Source organism: Zootoca vivipara, chromosome 10, assembly GCF_963506605.1.
Source record: "Zootoca vivipara chromosome 10, rZooViv1.1, whole genome shotgun sequence".
Lineage (NCBI taxonomy): Eukaryota > Metazoa > Chordata > Lepidosauria > Squamata > Lacertidae > Zootoca > Zootoca vivipara.
Window position 1 is genome coordinate 4438119 of NC_083285.1, and position 20569 is coordinate 4458687.

The 20569-nt window shown below is 43.4% G+C and overlaps 1 protein-coding gene across 2 annotated transcripts in view; it reads left to right on the forward strand.

Moving 5' to 3' along the window:
- SEMA3C (semaphorin 3C) overlaps positions 1–20569 on the forward strand; it is a 146736-nt gene that overhangs the window by 113459 nt on the left and 12708 nt on the right. For both annotated transcript variants that reach the window (XM_035127243.2, XM_035127244.2), the window contains exons 12-15: positions 2482–2704; positions 11649–11737; positions 16562–16603; positions 17863–18020. In XM_035127243.2, coding sequence (XP_034983134.2) covers positions 2482–2704; positions 11649–11737; positions 16562–16603; positions 17863–18020 — 512 coding nt within the window. The remainder of the gene's footprint in view (positions 1–2481; positions 2705–11648; positions 11738–16561; positions 16604–17862; positions 18021–20569) is intronic.

Sequence of the window (20569 nt, forward strand, 5' to 3'; positions counted from 1 at the left end):
GAACCGTGTTAAACTGTCTTGACTTTGACATTGCCTTTCAAGGACATTTTAGCCTCTATTGTGGTTTCACAGTGAGTGCTGACATATCTTGCAATCATTCCCTTCTTACAGGAAGCTGTTAAAAGGCAGCATTGCATTTTAACTGTTTGAGACTCAGTCAGATGAGCAGCTGCACCAAGATTTGTCATTGCCCTTGCAATGTACAAGTAAACCTCAGAATAGATCAAGGAATCAGTCCTTCCCTTCCCTTCCCTTCCCTTCTTCTGATGCTAGAAACAGCCCATTCCCCCAAATGATGTAATTTCATTAAAAAGGGGTTTGACAGGATCGGGCTGAGGTTACACTGGGGGAGAAGACGGAAATTGAAAAATTAACACACTTAAAATTCTCTTCCAAAATTAAGTACCTAGGGATCTGGCTAACACCTAAAAATATTAATCTTTACCAGGATAATTATATAAAAACATGGGAACAAATAAGACGCAATATGGAGATCTGGAGCAGATTAAAATTGTCATTTTGGGGACGCATCTCAGCAATCAAGATGAGTGTCCTACCGAAACTTATCTTCCTGTTTCAAAACTTACCAATATTAGGAGGTACGAAATATTTAACATCATGGCAGAAAGAAATATCGAAATTCATATGGCAAGGAGCAAGGCCAAGAATCAAGCATACTCTCTTGATTGACATCCAAGAGAGAGGCGGATTTGGCCTACCGGACCTTAAGTTATACTATGAGGCCGCATGCTTCTTGTGGATGAGAGACTGGTTTCTGGTCCAAAAAACGGACCTCCTTGATATAGAAGGATTTGATTTAAGATTTGGCTGGCACGCTTATCTAAATTATGATAAAAACAAAGTGCACAAAGGACTCACCAACCATATAATAAGAGGCTCCCTCTTCAAAGTGTGGGCCAAATACAAGGGGTTATTGGAACCCAAAACACCATCATGGATATCCCCCATGGAAGCCATAGCGGTCAAAAAAAAGAATATGAAAGGCAATTGGGTAACTTATAGATCATTATTGGTAATTGAAGAAGGCCAATTCAAGTTGAGACCATACGAAGAAATTAAGAACAAGTTAACGAGTTGGCTAGACTATCACCAGCTAAACGAAACTTTTAAACAAGATAAAAAGAAAGGATTTAATAATCAACCAACTGAATTGGAAAAAATTTTGCTTGACAACAACAACAAAATCATATCAAAAATGTACCGCCTCTTGCTTGACTGGGAAGTCAAGGAAGAGGCGGTAAAGGAAGTCATGATTAAATGGGCTCAGGACATCGGGCTCAGGACAACTTGTTTGTGGGAAAGTGTTTTGATGTATTTCAGCCAGCCACCTGTGTGCCTGAAGTAACTTGTTGAATGCTATTGCAAGCTAACTTTCAGCATTGCATTCTGCATTCACGTAATTTGCGTACACACATGCCACTCCATAAGCCATCAGAGTTGTTTGTACAATTAGAATCGGTACATTAGTACTAGAACTAAACTTGGGTGAAGGTATGCATGTTACAGATTGCTGCAGTACATGTGTACATCTGTGGTCAGTTATGTGTCCTGGTGAACCATTCTGGAGCAAATTACAAGTTAAAGGCCCCAGCCCAGCTTTTGCGTATATATTATTGTGGGAGATTAGTAGCCACGTAAAGGGATGTGTGGGACGTGGGTGGCGCTGTGGGTTAAACCACAGAGCCTAGGGCTTGCTGATCAGAAGGTCGGCAGTTCAAATCCCCCCAATGGGCTGAGCTTCCGTTGTTCGGTCCCTGCTCCTGCCAACCTAGCAGTTCGAAAGCACATCAAAGTGCAAGTAGATAAATAGGTACCGCTCTGGTAGGTAGGTAAACGGCATTTCCGTGCACTGCTCTGGTTCACCAGAAGTGGCTTAGTCATGCTGGCCACATGACCCAGAAGCTGTATGCCGGCTCCCTCGGCCAGTAAAGCGAGTTGGTCACAACTGGACCTAATGGTCAGGGGTCCCTTTACCTTTAAAGGGATGTGCAGCCTTTTCTGCATCCATCAAATTAAATGACGACTAGATTGGCATTTTGATAGGCATCAACATCAGGTTAATTAATATTCTTACAGGAACAAGTCAGTATCATTTAGCAGTAGGTTGCTTGTTTTTCCAGCACAAATATCTTATTTGCAGGAACTTCATAAATTCAGTGTTCGGATTCACTGGAATTGATCAAGTATAGCAAACAGAATTTTGTAGTTGTGGTTCTTCAAACACAACTTTTAACGGCACTGGAATGAAATCATATTATGATGAAGTATGCTTAAGTAAACCTTGAAATGCCTTAATGCCAGCTCATGCTCTCGTATTGATTGAGATTTGCCTGCTATATCCCAAGGACAAAGGAGAATTAATGCACATTTCTGCAATTCAGGGGGTATTTAAAAGAACTGGGAATTGAAAGGTCCTTGGTGGTAGTTACTAAGTGATGATTGCCCGTGCCTCTTTTACAGTGTCCCGGAGGAGCCTTCACACCCAACATACGAACCACCAAGGAGTTTCCAGATGATGTGGTCACCTTCATCAGGAACCATCCCTTGATGTTTAATCCCATCTACCCAGTCCATAAGAGGCCGTTAGTCATCCGCACAGGCACAGACTACAAATATACAAAGATTGCTGTCGATCGTGTCAATGCGGCAGATGGAAAATACCATGTCTTGTTTCTTGGAACAGGTAGGACAAACAAACACCTGCTGTTTTAGTAATCTACAGGCATCTGTTTTGCATGGCAGGATCCATCAAGATCAACCACGGCCACTTTGCTGTTAAACAGATGCAATCCCCACCAATATTTTTTAGTCAGGGGAACTTTTGTCAATATGAAGGCTGTGTTCATGGTAGCCAGGGGCAAAAATGGGAAGAGTAATGGATGCAAATTTCACTTTTGTGCAGTAGGCCAATTTCTACACGCACCCATCTCTATCCTCTATCCAGTCAAACAACAGGCATAATCAAAATTTAACGACACATTGCAGCCGGGGGGGGGGGAATCAGGGTGCAAAGCAGGGGCCAGTGAAGGGTGTGGCCTGAGGATAGAAATGGATGCCAGCTGGAGAGGCCTAGAAGGTTATCCTCCCATTCTTTAGGTCTCTTAATTAATGCTATAGATCTCCTTCAAGTGTTTTAAAATAAGTTTTTTAAAGGGGGGAATTGTTGCCACCTGCTCTGAATTAAAGTTGTATTCATATTTAAGGCTTTGGATTTGTTTTTCTTAAAAATACACTCCGATTAATACTATAGTCACCTCTGGAGAACTCTTAAACCAGCATTCCAGCTCAGCGTTCTTATAGTTTCACACTGTGGCCTCCTAGAAAATTCTTGATCTTCTTTCAGGAACAACTATGCTTTCCAATGTTCAAACATGCCAATACTCAGGTCAACTGAGAGTAGAAAGAATCTTACGGTGTCTATCCAACCGTTATACTTTTGTTACACAGCTGTTCCATTTCAACAGATGAGGTGGAAAAGAAGCAGCAACCAGTGCAATTGTTTTAAGGACTGGCAAAATGGGGTCTTTTTGGCTGGTCCCAGTCAGCAATTCGCAGCCCTATTATGATAACTAAAGGAAGCCCCATCCAAATTTAGCACATACAGCGGTAGTCAAACCTAGACATTGCCAAAGCATGGATGATGTTGGGTGATGGATCTCTGCCCAGGAGAAGTTGCCAGCCCTTAGCTGTAGAGCACAGATCACAGACCACTTGGGCTTGCAAGAGAAGAAGACAAGATGAGGCTAAGAAAGTGAATGCTTGATTCTCAGTGCTTAGAGCCACCAAGGGCAAGTTTAGCCCACCCCGAGGTATTTCCCTTCTTCCACATCAAAGGAGAAGAGAAAAGGCTGCCCATGGGAACAATGTGCTGAGAGCAAACCCACCTTTCTCCTCCTCCCGACATCCGCTGGTGGCCCTTGCATTGCCTGAGCCCTCCCTCCTTGTTCACGCTGCCAATCATTTTTATAATTACTAACAACCGTTAAAAGAACATTTCTCTCAGAGCACCAGCGTCTAAACAAGGCTTCTCTCCTAAGAATCAGGTTATGTGGGGGGGGGGCTGTTCACTGACTGTTCCACCTGCATGACCCCCGCCCCTCACAAATTCACACTCCAACTGATGGAGGGATGTAAACAGGACTAAGGTGAGGTTCTGTGGGGCTTGTCAGTGTGACGCCACAAACTCCGACATGATTTGCATTGCTGGTAGCCAGGGAAGAGCCCTAACTCTTATTGCCCTGACAGCAGTAAAGGGCTCCTCTTTTTTTGAACCGGTCCATCCATATTCCAGTCCAGCCTGATAATGGAAGTGTTTTCCATAGGTTCCTGATCTTCCCTCTGGCTTTGCTTCCTTAAAATTGTTGCTGCTGTTGTTTCTTTATTTAAAGCAGTGGTTCTCAAACTTTTTTCTTTGGGCCACACTTTCAGAATAAATATTTTTTTTTTAAACATACTTTTTATTAATTTTACAGAATACAAAAAAAACAAAAAAAACGGTACATACATAAACACCTTTTCCACCTCCTTCCTACCCACCCACATGGGTCCTCCCCTGCCACAGAAGTATCCCATGTATGTGAACAGTCAGAGATGTTTCATTTTATGCTTGGATTTCTGTCCTCCTCCCCCTCCCCTGACCCCAAAGCCCCCCCCCCTGCCACCAGGGAGCTCCAGCAAACCAGGGCAGTACGCAGGAGGCCATCCATCCAACCATCTATTGTCATACCAAAAAAAAAGAGAAAAATAGAAATAGGAAAAAAGAAAAAAAAGAAAGGGCAAAAAAAGAGAAAAAAAACAATACAAAACAGAAAAATTTTTCTTACATTCATGATTGTAAAACCATATTTTGTGGGCTTCCCCTCCCCCCCCCTTCCCCGGTTTTCATCCCTTTTTTATCATCTGCAACAGTTTCTTACTTTATAGAAATACACCTTTGTATCTTATACAACTTCAAATCACTGAAAAATCAAACTCCCATTTTATCTTCCCGTGCCTAATTTTTTCTCCCTCTATAAGCCTCCATATTTTCACATTTTCCAAAATCCATTCACTTTTAAAACTATAACTATTCTCAATTTAACCTTACATCCCCGATTACCGGCTCCACCCCCCCAATCCAGCAAATTCCATAATCAGCAGACCAGTTATAAACCTGTTAATCCATCCCTGTAATCACAACATCACTTTCCCTTCACCCCACCCCCTGTTTACAGTCTTTTGCCATCCAGGCCACCATACAGGGCCCCTGAATTTCTTCTCTTCTCTGCATATTTTTTCCTTCTTCCCTGTGGGCGTTCTGGAGTTCCAGTAATACCAATCGTGCCCCCCTCAAAAGCGGGGCACTCCATCCAACTTTTTGTAGAGTAAAGTCATCATTTTTTTCGTGGTGTGCTTCATTTTGTGTTGAATCATCACAGTCCTCATCTTCATCTTTTCCTTCCAAATCACAGTCATCATCATTGTCATTCTCACATTCATCTTTTTCAGTGTCAAAAGCTTCATCTCCTAAAAAATCATATTCTGCTATCACCATCTGAAATTTTTGCTGTAACTCTTGCCGTCGTGTCTCCTCTTGACATAGCTCTATTCTTGTTTCCCACATTAAGGTCAAAACAGACCGCTGGAACTCAGGGGAACACTTTTTTGTTGACATAATTCAATCCTGCCAAGGTCAAAACTTGTCACGTGGGGTGGAATATGATCACAGTTTATTTTCTCGACTCCATTTTAACAAGCTGGCTGCATTCTTCAAGTCTTCTTAACAATAAAGTTCGAACTCACATTTCACAAACATTTAAACCAAAAAAGAAATTCCACAAAGTCCAGAAATACAAAATGAAATAAAAATTGACTCATAAATCCTGATCAACTCACTGGGTTGTCTGGGCTGCCGGCTCCCGCGGAAAAGAAAGATTTTTCTCAGTCTTTACCTCTTGCTGCAGGGCAGTCATAAACCACAGTCTCTCTCCCCTTCTCACCCTGCATCAAAGGGGAGATTCTCTTTGATGCCTTTGAGGGATCCTTTGAATTGCAAATCTTCTGTTTATGGCTTCGGGTTTCTATTTACTGTCTCTTTTGTTGCCGTGGGGGGGGGTGGCTTCCTCTTTTCTCCCCTCTCTCCCAGATCCAAATTGTTTTATAATCTAAATCGTGAGGTTACTTACAATCTTTTCCAATTGTTTTATTTTCGGAAGAATCCAGCGCTCTCCGCCTTCGGCTTGAAGCTTCTCCCTGCTAGAATAACGTTGCCGCTCAAAATGGCCCCCGCGACTTCTACCCTCCTCGCTCCAGAGCTCTTATTAGAGCTAACCGAAGAGTTGGGGAGTCCGGATTTGGGCTGAGCCGAGCAAATTGCCCCCGGGACGCCCTTCCCGAGGTTCTAAGGGGCGCAGCGTCGCTCTCGCTGCCCTCCCCACTCCTAGCAGGGACGGGCCGTCTCGGAGACGAGACGAGACCCCGCCGATCGGCGCTGGCGCTGAACCCAGAAGCCCTTTCAGAATAAATATTTGGTCATGCTGCACCAATTTTTAAATTGATTAAAAAACAAACAAAAGGAAACAACTCCTAGCAGTGCTTGATTTATAACATAGAACACAACTACTTTATAATATGTTGGTGGGACATCCAGAAAGTATAAAACAAAGCAGCTACATAAGAACACAGATAATTTCCAAAATATAATTATAAACTAGCCTCTTACATATGTACCTTAAGTATGTATACAAGCTGAATGAAAGGTGTGGACTTACTTTTGCCAAGTAATCTCATTTATATTAGATATTTAGTCTGCACCTACTTTTCAAACACTTGTCTGAATGGAAAGGTCTTAGTCTTCTGGCAGAAGGATAACAAGGAGGGAGCCAGTCTAACCACCCTTGGAAGGGAGCAGCCACAAAAGGGCTCTCATGTCACCATCAACCTTGTCTCTGATGCCATGAACATGGGTGGCACACAATAACTGGTGAAAAGTAAATGAAACCCAAGGGTGTGGCATTTTTTTCTTTTGTTCCAGTGTTTTGTGCTTTCAATAGGGATTTGCTAGAGAACGCAAACACCAACAAAAAGCAAGCAAGCAAAAGGAATGGGGATCATGGGTTAATTAAAAGATTTGCGTCAAATTTCCTTCTTACGAGTGTTGACAACTGCATTGTGTGATCCTGGCAGGCTTGATCGCTGGTGGCACAGGCCCCGGCATCCCTCTGGCAATGGCAAGAGGGACTTGGCAGCGTGGTGACACAAGGCAGCATGGATGAGTTCCGAAGCGGGACAGAAATGTTGCCAGAAGTGAGTCCTTCTTCCAACTAGGGTGTTTGCCTGCCAAGTTCAGAAATACCTCCTCCCATGTAGCTTTAGGACTTGATCTACTCATGCAGATAAATCTCATGAACACAGCTGCAAGTGGAGGTTTTTGGGAGAGAATATATGGGGAATATGCGCTACCCATGGCCACCTTGCAATGATGAAGTCGGATCAATCCTCTACTTCCCAAAATGCTGAAGGAATTTGAGAGAACTTTAAAAGTGCTCTTGAGAATGAGAGAGAAAAGTAGAAGCATCTTTTGCAGGAGAATAAATCTTTTGAGGAAATTTCGAGGTTTCGGCACAGCGCCAACAAACACAAATGTTCAGTTGCAGCCTCGGAGTCCATCTGTGCAACAGGAAGAGGAGTGACTTGTCCCTCCGAGAACTGTGCAGGCAGGGTGTGTAAAGTATTTTTTAACATTAGATGCAGTAAATGGTGGAGACGCTATAATAGAAATGTTTACCATGGCTCTGCAAAAGTGTATTTTACAGATCAGACAATAAAGCAGAGAGACATCAGCATATGCAGGCAGACACTCTGTGATTCTCTGGCCAAGGGCGAATCACACTTTTTGCCGTTGTGTTGAGGCCGTTTAAAAAATACTTGGTCTAGCAGATGTCAATTCACAGTGTGCTGTTCAAGTGCTCACCAAGTTGATCAGACCATTTTTTTCCCACACCCAAGCAGGCTTTTGCTGGGATGTGGCGGGGCATTAGTGATAACTTTTACAAAAGTGTGTGGCAGATGGGCGAAAGGCCCGTTCCATGCTCAAGATCATTAGGAAAGGAATGGAAAATAACTGCGTAATAAAGGCTCATCACCAGGTACATTTGCCTGCCAAAAATAATGTGCTGGCCTTATTGAACCCCCCCCCCTTTTTTCTTTTTGCTTCACTCCATATAACTTTGTTGTCTGCCTCAGCAGCAACCTTCCAGCATGTCTCAAATTGGAAACAAAAAGGGGTTTGGATAAGGTCTGCTGCCCTGAGCAACTTTGGGAGGAAGGACAGCTGTGATGGACAGCTGAGCCAGACCAGGGTCTGGTGATGCGGTGACTTGGAGTTCTACCAGAGGGCTGGAGCCTCTCTCTTGATTGACTACCAAGATGGAAGGGGGTGGAACAGCACTTGGGGGGGGATAAAAGGAGCCATTTCTGAGAGAGAGAGTTCAGAGAGGGAGATAGTTGAAGAGAGAGAAGGAGGGAGAGAAGGAGAGTTAGAACTGATCTGTGTGTAACATCCACTCTGAGGAAAATGTCTACAGCTAGAGAAAAGAGTCTCTGAGCTTAGATTGGAAGACAGTGTTAAGTGCAGGCATCCCCAAACTGCGGCCCTCCAGATGTTTTGGCCTACAACTCCCATGATCCCTAGCTAGCAGGACCAGTGGTTGGGGAAGATGGGAATTGTAGTCCAAAACATCTGGAGAGCCGAAGTTTGGGGGTGCCTAGTTTAGTGTCTTCGGAAAGTATTGAGACAGGAGTTAATTGGAGCAGGAGAAGTAGAAGCTGTGAGTCTACTTGGGTCTCATTCCAGTCAGGAGGGGAGAGATCTTTTAGAAAGAGAAGATTCTCAATCCAGTTAAGAGGAGGGTGGGGAATCCCCTGGGTCAGTTATATATTCAAAGTAATTGTGCAACTTCTGCCTGAGTCTCCAAGTTTCAGTTTTACTTTGCACAGAAACCACAGAGCGGTGGGTCTGCTACCACTGGTAGTCAGAAAGGTGGAATCTGCTACAGCAGGATATAAATTTAATTAACATTTCACACAGGAGCACAAGTCTCCCTAAATTGCCACCAAGTTTCACTTGAATTTGTTTCTGAAATAAGTTTGGATGGTCCTGATGGGAACAGTCCTAAGGACAGCAGAGTGGGAGTTTTGTCAAGTCCAGCAAGAAGAACGTGGAGGCAGTCTTTTGTCATCCCAGTGGATCCTTGTACTTTCACTTGATAGAAATGTTCCAAGCAGATTTTTTTTTAAGCTTTCCCTTTTCTCTTCTTTTTGTTTTCTTGACCTTGAGGTCAGACATGCATATTTGAGCCAGAACTGCAATTGTAGTTTGTCTCATCCTTGGGCTGGGAGGTGGAGAACTGGGACCACCACAAAGGATAAGGTTCCCTCATAAAACTGTCACCCGGGTCAGCACTTCTTACCATTGTGGTGCTGATGGTGGTTTTTATGATGTGGCTTAGCTTGTCCTTTCAGATGTAGTCTTTTGCTTACTTGTTTGTTTGTTTTCTTTGGGAAGGGCTTTTATAGGTCTGTTTTGAAGTCTCTCTTTTGAAGATTCTGACTAGAACGTTCTCTTTTGGCTGCCTTATATTACAAAGATATGGAAAGAGTTGAACTTTTCCCTTGCATTAGAAAGTTGAACTTACTGCATAAACAGCCAAACATCTGGGTGTTCCATACCACCTAAGTGTTTTGTATAAAGATAAAGGGACCCCTGACCATTAGGTCCAGTTGTGACCGACTCTGGGGTTGCGGTGCTCATCTCGCATTATTGGCCGAGGGAGCCGGCATATAGCTTCCAGGTCATGTGGCCAGCATGACAAAGCCGCTTCTGGCAAACCAGAGCAGCACATGGAAACGCCGTTTACCTTCCCGCTATAGCAGTTCCTATTTATCTACTTGCATTTTTATGTGCTTTCGAACTGCTAGGTTGGCAGGAGTTGGGACCAAGCAAGGGGAGCTCACCCGTCACAGGGATTCAAACCGCCGACCTTCTGATCAGCAAGCCCTAGGCTCAGTGGTTTAGCCCACAGCGCCACCTGGGTCCCGTCAAGTGTTGTGTATAAGAGATGTAGTCCTAAACACCTGCAAGTAGGGATGGATGAATCTGTCAATTTTGTTCTCTCATTTTATCAACCTTGTAGAACTCCCCACCCCCACCCCACCCCCAGAAGCACACATGGCACATTTGTTGGTGGGCTTCTTCGACCCTTGCTTTAAGACCCAGGACTATGGGAGAGCTGAGTCATGGGATGAAATCATCTGAAAATGAAATTATCAGTTTGCTGCAGAAATAGTTGTCATTTTAATGATACGGTTGTCTTAACTGCTCAGTTATGATCTTATGGGTGTTGTGTGTGTGTGTGTGTGTGTGTGTGTTTTAAAAAATGCTGTTTTATTGGTGCTTTAGTGTGAATGAATGCCCTGTGATCCTGATGGATAGAATGTGGTCTTGAAATTAAGTAAGTAACGTGCCTAGCTTCTCGTTGTGCAAAAACTATTCACAGAGAAGCCTGACCAGCCTTGGGATCATGCAGGTTGGGGGTGGGAAATGTTAACTATTCCTCTTCCTGCCACAGTTCTCCCCCCCCCCAAAAAAAACCACCTATCCTACGCTGCTCTTTGCATTTCAGGGGAAGATCCAATTTATGACATATCTGCTTTGGTGCTATGTGTATCCAAATTTGGGAGTGTCTGTGTATTGCATGGGGGTGAACAGAGAATAAGACTATCATGTGCCTGGCCTAAAGGCACAACCACATTTAAACTAAAGTTAATTTTGGTTGTGAATTTTGGGGTTCTTCCTTGGCACAAACCAAGAAATTTAGGAAAGGTGGTGGAGGTTTCCTATGTTTAAGGAGTTACCTGCATTTCTAGTTTGAACCGCACTCTCCTATGTACCGTGAAGTGTAATACTAGTGAGATATTGGGTTGGGCCCAGTGGGCGTAAGAGTGGGAGTTAAAATATTACTCCTTCTACTGGTAGCATAGGCAGAAATTTCATGCAGAGAAATATGTTTGACCCACCTCTTTTTCCTTTCTGAAAAGCATGATTTATAAATATCACTCCTTTTGGCAGTGTTCACGATTCTTGTAGCTTTGGACCCTGGCTGAGCACAGTCTTGCAAATTAGCCGACAAAGGTTGCTATTTCACAAAAACTTAGAATGCAACTACACTTAACATTGATGGTGTGATTAGCAATCGCGTTCAGTATTGTGGGGTGGGGAGCAGTTGTCACCAGGGCTGCAGTGTATGAGGAGGGGAAATTGCAATGCTAGCCACACATGCAACAATTAGCAATTGGGGGGGGGGGCTTTTCCATTGGAAGAACATGAGATAAATATTAATTTAAAAAAACTAAACCTGTCATGCAAGATATTGTGACGAATTGGTATTTTTAAAACTATGATGGAATATATTATCCATAGCAGTTGCTATGGATAAAGACGTTGGTTTCATCATGAAGTTCCTACATGTTGTTAGACACAGGGCAGCCACAGCTCTCTCATCTATTGTTTTCAGCATTGCATCCTTTTAATTATTTTTTGTTCTCTCCCTTCCTTTCCTTCCTCTCCTGCTACCCCTTCTCTGTTCCAGACCAGGGTACAGTACAGAAGGTCGTAGTCCTGCCCACTAACTCCTCTGCAACTGGAGAACTCATCTTAGAAGAACTGGAAGTATTTAAGGTTGGTCTCTCTCTCTCTCTCAGCCTTATTTGTCTCATGGGCGTCTTCATTTGTACAAAACACTTTGATCTAATACAGCTTGGCTTGACTTAAATGTCTTCGATAAAAGATCAAATGAGGAACAGTGTAAACTTTTTTTGAGGGTGGAGTTCTCCAAGTGAAGAAAGAATCTTAAATCTTCTATACTGCATATAAATTGCTTATTTTTCTTATGTTGTCATCCTGGCTTAAAGGATTTCGATAACTGTTTCTCCTCCCCTCCCCACGATGCAACGGCTTCCAGAAACGGGCCTTTTTGCTATATCGTTATTTTTCTTTCAACCGCTTGCAGAGGAATGCCAAATTCTCTTGCTTTTTTTGTTGATCTGATAGGATTTCTGATGGCAAGCTACAAATCTTAAGGAAAATAGGCTTAGTTTTACTCTCCTGTATGTATTGAAAGCCCAGATGTTCCTGGTGTTAGAAAACCATAGACCTGGGATAAATAGTTGAGAAAGGAAACTGTAGAATGAACCAGGCCTTGTCAATCATTTTGTATTTCTCTGCTATGAACCACACTGGGATTTTTGGATGGAGGGCAGTATGCAAATTTAATAAATAATCATCTGAATCCCTCTATAATGGAACATAATAGAACAGGGTAGTGTCTGGCTGAAGAGGTAAAGGGGCCCCTGACCATCAGGTCCAGTCGTGTCCGACTCTGGGGTTGCGCGCTCATCTTGCTCTATAGGCCGAGGGAGCCAGCGTTTGTCTGCAGACAGCTTCCGGGTCATGTGGCCAGCATGACAAAGCTGCTTCTGGCAAACCAGAGCAGCGCACAGAAACGCCGTTTATCTTCCCGCCGGAGCGGTCCCTATTTATCTACTTGCACTTTGACGTGCTTTCGAACTGCTAGGTGGGCAGGAGCCCACTTGCTGATCAGAAGGTCGGCAGTTCGAATCCCTGTGACGGGGTGAGCTCCCGTTGCTCGGTCCCAGCTCCTGCCAACCTAGCAATTCGAAAGCACGTCAAAATGCAAGTAGATAAATAGGAACCGCTACAGCGGGAAGGTAAACAGCGTTTCCATGTACTGTGGTGCCTCGCTTAACGAATGCCCTGCTTAACGAAATTTCCGCTTAATGAAAGGATTTTTCGAGCGGAGGTTGCCTCGCTAGACGAATTCGTTTTATGAAAAATTCGTCTAGCGAATCGCGGTTTCCCATAGGAATGCATTGAAATTCAATTAATGTGTTCCTATGGGCAAAAAAAATTCAAAAAAAATTCAATGCATTCCTATGGGATTCGCTAGATGAATTTTTTGTTATAAGAAAAGACCCGTGGAACGAATTAAATTCGTCTAGCGAGGCACCACTGTACTGCTCTGGTTTGCCAGAAGCGGCTTTGTCATGCTGGCCACATGACCTGGAAGCTATACGCCGGCTCCCTCGGCCAATAATGCGAGATGAGCGCGCAACCCCAGAGTCGGTCATGACTGGACCTAATGGTCAGGGGTCCCTTTACCTTTAATGATCATCATTCTGAACAGCTGATAGGAGAAGAGAAGCTTATTAGATTGCCATCACTTGCCTCATTCTCTTTCACGGAGTGAAGATGATCTGACACTATCTGCCTCCCATCAGCTCACTCTCAGCAGTTGTGACTGCCTTTGTAAATTAATAATAATAATAATAATAATAATAATAATAATAATAATATACCATGCTATACTCTGAGGACTCAGGGCAGTTCACAGAACAACATCCTGGCTATAATTTATTCTCATGTACCTTCTTGAAGCCAGGATCTGACTAATAAGCTTCCTTCTGCTTGAATTGGACTTAACACCCCAACCCCCAAATCAGGAAATAGCCCTGCTTATCTTGGAGCCAATCCAAATTTGACCTATCCCACCTATCAGAAGCCCTTGGGAGAATTACTTCTTTCACGGTACGGTACATACTCCTAGCCCAGGCATCCCCAAACTGTGGCCCTCCAGATGTTTTGGCTTACAACTCCCATGATCCCTAGCTAACAGGACAAGTGGTCAGGGATGATGGGAATTGTAGTCCAAAACATCTGGAGGGCTGAAATTTGGGGATGCCTGTCCTAGCCAGTATGATGGGGGAGGGGGAAGAGAGACAAAAAACAAACAAACAAACCCAAACAACAACACCCCAAAAGAAACTCTGGATGCCACTTTCCAGCTTTGAGGGAGAGGGAAGCATATGTGTGGTGGGGCTCAGCTTTTTGAGATAGAAAAAAGTAGTGGAGACAGATGTGGAAGGGAAACTAGGATTTCTTCTTTGACCTGGGTTTCATCCAAACCAGAAAAGAATGTTGAGGCTTGTACGGTTCACCTGTCATTTCGAGGCAGGTTTTATGAGCACAGAAAGCTTGTTTCCATGCAAGAATTTGGACAACTTCATTGGCATGACTATTAAGTCTTCTGAAAGCTCTTCCAGAGATGAGTAGAGAATGCCGGAGGGGATTTTAGAACATTTGGCAACCTTTTTCTGCCAGTTGGTTATCCAGCCTTCTTTTCTTTCAGCTAATTATCCCTGCCACTCCTCTTCTTAGTTCCTAAGGAAAATATGCATCTAAATGAGATCTAAGATAAGCATAAATAACAGAGAGGCAGGTGAATAGTCATTATCTCCGGCTTTCCTTTATTTCTCTCTGGGGCAGGTTTTAGGAATCTTAAATCAAAGCCTGATTTCACCTTGCTATTATGTTTGTGATGGATATCCAGAATTGGAGCTGATATGCTTGGAATTGGTCCAACAGAAGCTACCTTTGTAAGATCAGATCACTAGAGGGGCAATGGCAGTGAGAACCACTCCTGCCCACCCCCACCCCCACCCCACCCCACCCCGGTGTGTTTGAAGTGGCAGGGGTGGCCAACTCCCAAGAGACTGTGATCTACTGACAGAGTTAAAAACTGGCAGTGATCTACCTCCTTTTGGGGGGGTCAGGTTAAAGTTCTTGAGCTTTTTTAGGGAGGGGGAAAGCCCTATTTTCAAGGGTGCTAGGCCAAAAAAAGAGCTTTTTTTAGGGGAGCCAAAGTTGTTGAGTTTCTTTGGGGGGAGCCAGTGATCTACCACAGACATCCAGTGATCTACTGGTAGATCAGGATCTACCTGTTGGACGTGCCTGGTTTATAGTAAGCCAGTAGGCTTTGCTCACTCCACTGACTGTTCAGAACAAGTTAGCAAGTGCGTTCCACAACGAAATGTTGTGATGTGGTACGCATCCTGTTGCAGGATGATCCGTTCCATTCTCTGCCTGCTTCCATATTCCCCATCTTCCACCCCAAACAGACAGTTTAGGAGGGGTTTTGTTTGTACTTCTGCAAACCTTGGAGTTCACCAGAGCCTCCCTCAGTTGCCTGGCTGGTGTGGTTCTTTTTGTCTGTCCTATTTTGCTTTTCATGGGATTCTAATGTCATGAGTGAAGAAAAGAGTCTTCTCTCTGTTCACTTTCTCAACACCATTCAAAATTTGAAAAACTTTTGACACCCCCTGCTTGCTTGCCATTTTAGAGAGTCCCAAATGTCGTGGCCTTTCTTGTTGAGGGGGATATTCCATGCTGCAACTTGAAGCATCACCTGCAATGTTAGGTTTAAAACAATGTTAGGTTTAAAACAAATGTGATCATTCATGTCAAAATAAGTGTTCCCCAGTATGGTCTTCAGACATGGACCCATTTCAGTCTTCTGTGTTGAGTAGCAACGACGAAACAGCTATTAGAAAGAATCCCTCTCATCCAACAAACAGAGTTGCTTAACAAGCAACAGTGCATTCATAGAGCGGCCTAAGAATTAAGACATAACTAATTTGTCTTCAGTGATCCTGAGCATGCATAAGAAGTAGAATGCAGAATCAGGCCCAGGCCCACCTAGCATTCTGTGCAAGAATCCCAACAACCAGCAGATACTAAGTGCTCAAAATATTGGCCGATGGGCCACCACAAGTCTATCTTCTGTCTACCCCGCCTTGTCTGTTGCACTTCATATCTTCCATGCAGCTGGATCCAGTTCAACACGATCTGCCATAACTTCATTTTTCTCATTCTAGTTAATCCCTGAGCCCCAGAATAATGATTCACCCTCTTGTCTATTATATATACAAATAGAGTGCATGCTGTCTCTCTAATTAAACGTGACATGCTTGTTAACACTTTGGTGGAGTCTTTTGGCCTTTTTGTATCCAACTGAAGGCCAGTGGAGCAAAAGAGAGCAATGTGCTGGATAACTCCATGTGTCCTTTGAATAACCCAAATGCAAACAAAACGTCAAAGCGAGCAACACTTCGTTTTTAATGCTGACGTTTTCTATTGATAATCTAAAGCCCACACCATGAAATAGTGTGCAATGTTAGGTATTGCATGCAGGAAATGTTAGATCTTCCCCTTCATCCTCCTCATGTGCTAATTAAATATGAGCTGTGGCATAAAATGTTCCTTACTATTATCTTCAAAGCATAAATACAGGGATTTGTTGCAAACAGAATGTGATGGTTTGAAGGCATAAGCTGGCTATCTTCAGTCCTGAGGTGGCTATTGATGGGCTCTTCATCTGGAATTGTCTAGAAGTTGCAAGTGTTTGTGGCGAGGGGCTCAAAGTTGTCAAGACAAAGGGCTCATGGACATAGCATCAATATTTTATCCATGTCAAACATTGCATTGTCAAAGAGAATGATGAGGGGCAAACGACGAGACTGTGAAGGGGAAAAAAAAAGTATTTCTAGAAGAATGGGGTGCCGTTCTATGTACTGGAAAATGTTATGACTGTGGTTAACCAAAATAAAAGACTGGAATTTCGAGCTATCGTTTATTTTTGTCTTGCAGAATAACGTTCCTATAACAACAATGGCCATTTCATCTAAAAAGGTAAGGAAAGGAATAATATTCATTCAGCAGCTGTGGTCTGGGTTTAATGCCATTTTAAATGCATCTCTAGAGATGTATAACTTGCAGATATTGTCGATCATGACTAACTTGCCACTTTGATTTCAACTGCGTATGCATTTGGCTTAGTCTGGGCCCAACCCATTTTATTGTGTCATCTTTGAGGCTATATTTGCACCAACCTATGAGGTTGGTTAGGGTGAGGGAAAGTGACTTGCTCTATGATTGTCCAAAAGCTCCATATGTGAGCAGGACTTTAAAACAGACTCTCCCGTGTTCAAACAATTTGAACTATATTGCTGTGGGCCACCATGCTGTAGATCAGGCATCCCCAAACTTTGGCCCTCCAGATGTTTTGGACTACAGTTCCCATAATCCCATAATCCCTGACCACTGGTCCTGTTAGCTAGGGATCATGGGAGTTGTAGGCCAAAACATCTGGAGGGCCGCAGTTTGGGGATCCCTGCTGTAGATTAAGGGAGTTCCATAGATGTAGACATGGGACACAACCAAGCAAAGAAGAGCACATTTACATCATTGGTTTAAAAATGAATGCTTAATTCTCTGCCATTGAAATCAAGGGGGGCTCAAAGTGCTTTGAGGTGGCTGGATTGTACTCATAGCACTTATTGTCATATCCAAAGCAGCTACATGTGTCCATCCTATTCTACGTATATACTATGGAATGCTTGTGGGTAGCAACTTCGTATGTGCATTCATCAGTCATAATGTGAAGTGGTTCATTTGACATGTTATGGGGAGGGGTAGGAGCTGAAGACCACATGCAGCATGATGGTTCTTATGGGGCAATAGGTGGTACTCAGCTAAACCTATTGAAATTAATGGGCCTAATTTAGCTGTACTCGTTAATTTCAGTGCGTCTATTCTGGGTAAAATGGCCCAAGAACTTTAAAGTACCTAGAAAGAAGTAGCATATCAGATCTCCAAAGCTGAGTGCAGCCCTCTGCCTGACAAAGGAGAACAATGACCCTCAGTGTTTCAAAAGTATTAACATTCTCCCCTAAGTATTTTCTAACAGGAAGGTATAATGTTATAGGCATATTATAACACAGATCTCTTATGTTTATTTTGGCCTTCTACCCATAGGTAGCTCACCTCTTGGTTTCACTGTTAATACCTAAGGAATGGGAGAGCTTAGTCCTTTATTAGTTGCATCCTGGCTAAAGTTCCTCTTCTAATCTCAGGGCCTGAAATAAATCTCTCCCTTTCCTGTCAAACAGCAACAGTTGTATGTGAGCTCGGACGAAGGGGTCACCCAGGTTTCCTTGCACCGCTGTCATATTTATGGGACGGCCTGTGCCGACTGCTGCCTCGCCAGAGACCCTTACTGTGCTTGGGATGGCAATTCCTGCTCCAGGTTCTACCCAACAGGGAAAAGGTAAGAAAGTGTTAGATTGTCTTTGGAAGGGGGGGGGGAACCCCACAAGACAACATTTAACCTTTGCTAGGCATTTAATACGATATTGGAATGGAGTGTTTTTCACTGCTCATGTTTTAAAGGCTAAAAAGTACCACCCATTTTTATTGGCTAAGCATTGCTACCTGAAGTCTTTGCATTTCAAAGTTGTTGTGCTCCCTGAAGGTCTGGTCCCCCCCCCCCTTCAAACAGATGCCATATAGAGGTTGTATCCAACACTGCCATTCCACTCGTCCCCTTGTGCAACAGAATTTGCCCCTCCTCTCCGATGCTTGGGCACCCTCAAAATCTGCTCCATAGTATTGAGGGACTCAGTGGAACAGATTTTTGGGCGTTGCAGGGAGATGAAGGAAGGGGAGGGAGGAGGAAGAGGAAGGGGAAGGGCAAATCTTGTTGCATGAGTGGAATGCTGATCAAGCAGCGTTGGATAGAACCACAGAAGACAGATAATTGACAGATAATCAGCACAACAGAATAGTTTACTGATCACATTTTTTAAAAAAAGACTATCAGAAATAGTTTTTGCTGCTGTGATTTCATTTGCCACTATCTGGAGGGAGTATCTAAAGCTACAGGACATCCGTTTCTAATACTAGTGTCCATAATGCTAACATGATGCTGCTTGACAAACCACAGGCATTCCTAGCATCTGGACACTGCACAACCAACAGGTTGCATAAAAGCCGCAGAGTCACAAAGCTATGTCAGCAGAACATTTGCAAAGACTCTCAGCTAGGGAGAGGAAAGAGTTGCTTGTATTTTATAATTTCTGTATTTTATATAATTTCTGTATTTTAATATTTTGTTGGAAGCCACCCAGAGTGGCTGGGGGAACCTGGCCAGATGGGCGGGGTATAAATAAATTATTATTATTATTATTATTATTATTATTATTATTAATATGTAGCCAAGGAAGATGATTTAGGTGGATTTGAGCCCTTCCTAATTCTGCTTTGTTGAGGAGTTTTCAACTCAAAGGAACAAAATTGAATCTTCATAGCATGTGATATCCCCTCAAAATACCAGCTACATGTTGACATACCTATCTGATAATCCGTTTGAAGCAAACAGCACCAACAATTCCCTTCTTTCTTGTGTTCAGAGAGTTCCATATGCCTTTCAGTGAAGCAGCTCACTTCCCAGCAAAATTCTGCCTGCCCAAGATGTTTTGCTACCTGACTGAAAGGACAAGATGTTCCTCCATACCATTTACAAAAGTTGATCTGACTACCAGTTGAATCTTAAATTGGCAACAGGACAACATCCCACAGTGCGCACCAAAAGCAGCAAAATAGCTGGAGGGGAGGCAGGGTTAGGGTTATGTCTTCCAACACCTCATCACCCCTCCTCAGCATCTGCCGCCTGCGATGGTTGTCTTGCTCTGCCTAATGGTCGAGCTGCTCCGAAACCTGTCTGGAACCAGCCCTCAAAATCTCATCCTCAGATCCTTCTTCTTCCTCCAACATCTTGCAGCTGGACACACCAATACAGTGTGTCTACTTACGAATAACTCTACTTACGAATGTTTCTACTTACGAATGGAGCTCCGCCCGCCATCTTGGATGTGGTTTAGATAGGATTTTTTCTACTTACGAATTTTTAGATAGGGTTGCTTCTACTTACGAATTTTTTCTCCCAATGCATTCCTATGGGATTCGACTTACAATTTTTTTCGACTTACAAATGTGCGTTCGGAACGCATTAAATTTGTAAGTAGAGGTACCACTGTAACTGAACCCAAAATGTTCTGCATTGTGCATGCAAAACATTCCCACCAACATAGCCCCTGGCCATGACCTCTGGCCTCCCAGGTAGCTCAGCGGTAGTGCTTCTGCTTTGCATGCAGAAGTTCCCAGGTTCAATTCTTGGCATCTCCAGGTAGGAATGGGAAAGATCCCAGTCTGATATCCTGGAGAGCTGCTGCCAATCAGTATAGACTGCACTGAGCCAGCTGGATCATTAGCCTTATTCCGTATAAGGAAGCTTCTTTTGTTCCTGTGATTTCACAAGTCCCTAGGGAACCATCATACCTGGTGGCTGATAGGCTCCATTTGGTGAGCAAAAGATGAGCTCTCATCACCGAGCCATTACTATCTCTCATTTACATCCTATTCTGAAATGAGCAAAAACAGAATTTGTGCCTGCCAATGAACAACTGCATTCATCAATACTAAGTTCTTTTCTCTGCCAGCATTTGGAAGTGGTATTAAAGCCATATCAAAAAATAAGGTTCAATAAAGCCTTGTCTATTTTGGAAGCTAAGACACAGAGCATTACTTTAGTTCCCTGTGTTACTATAGTTACTTCATTTCCCAGCGGTGCTCTGGTGCTTTGGAATAAGGCAACATGCCCTTCCTACAGGGGATGTATGGAAATTGCTGGTTTCAGATGTTTTTATCCAATTGCCAAGTATAGTATAGGTGTGAACTGAACCTAGCCAAACATTTACAAATGCTTATGGATTTCTTAATATCTCCAGCATGTTAGCAGAATACATCATCTAGTTGAGA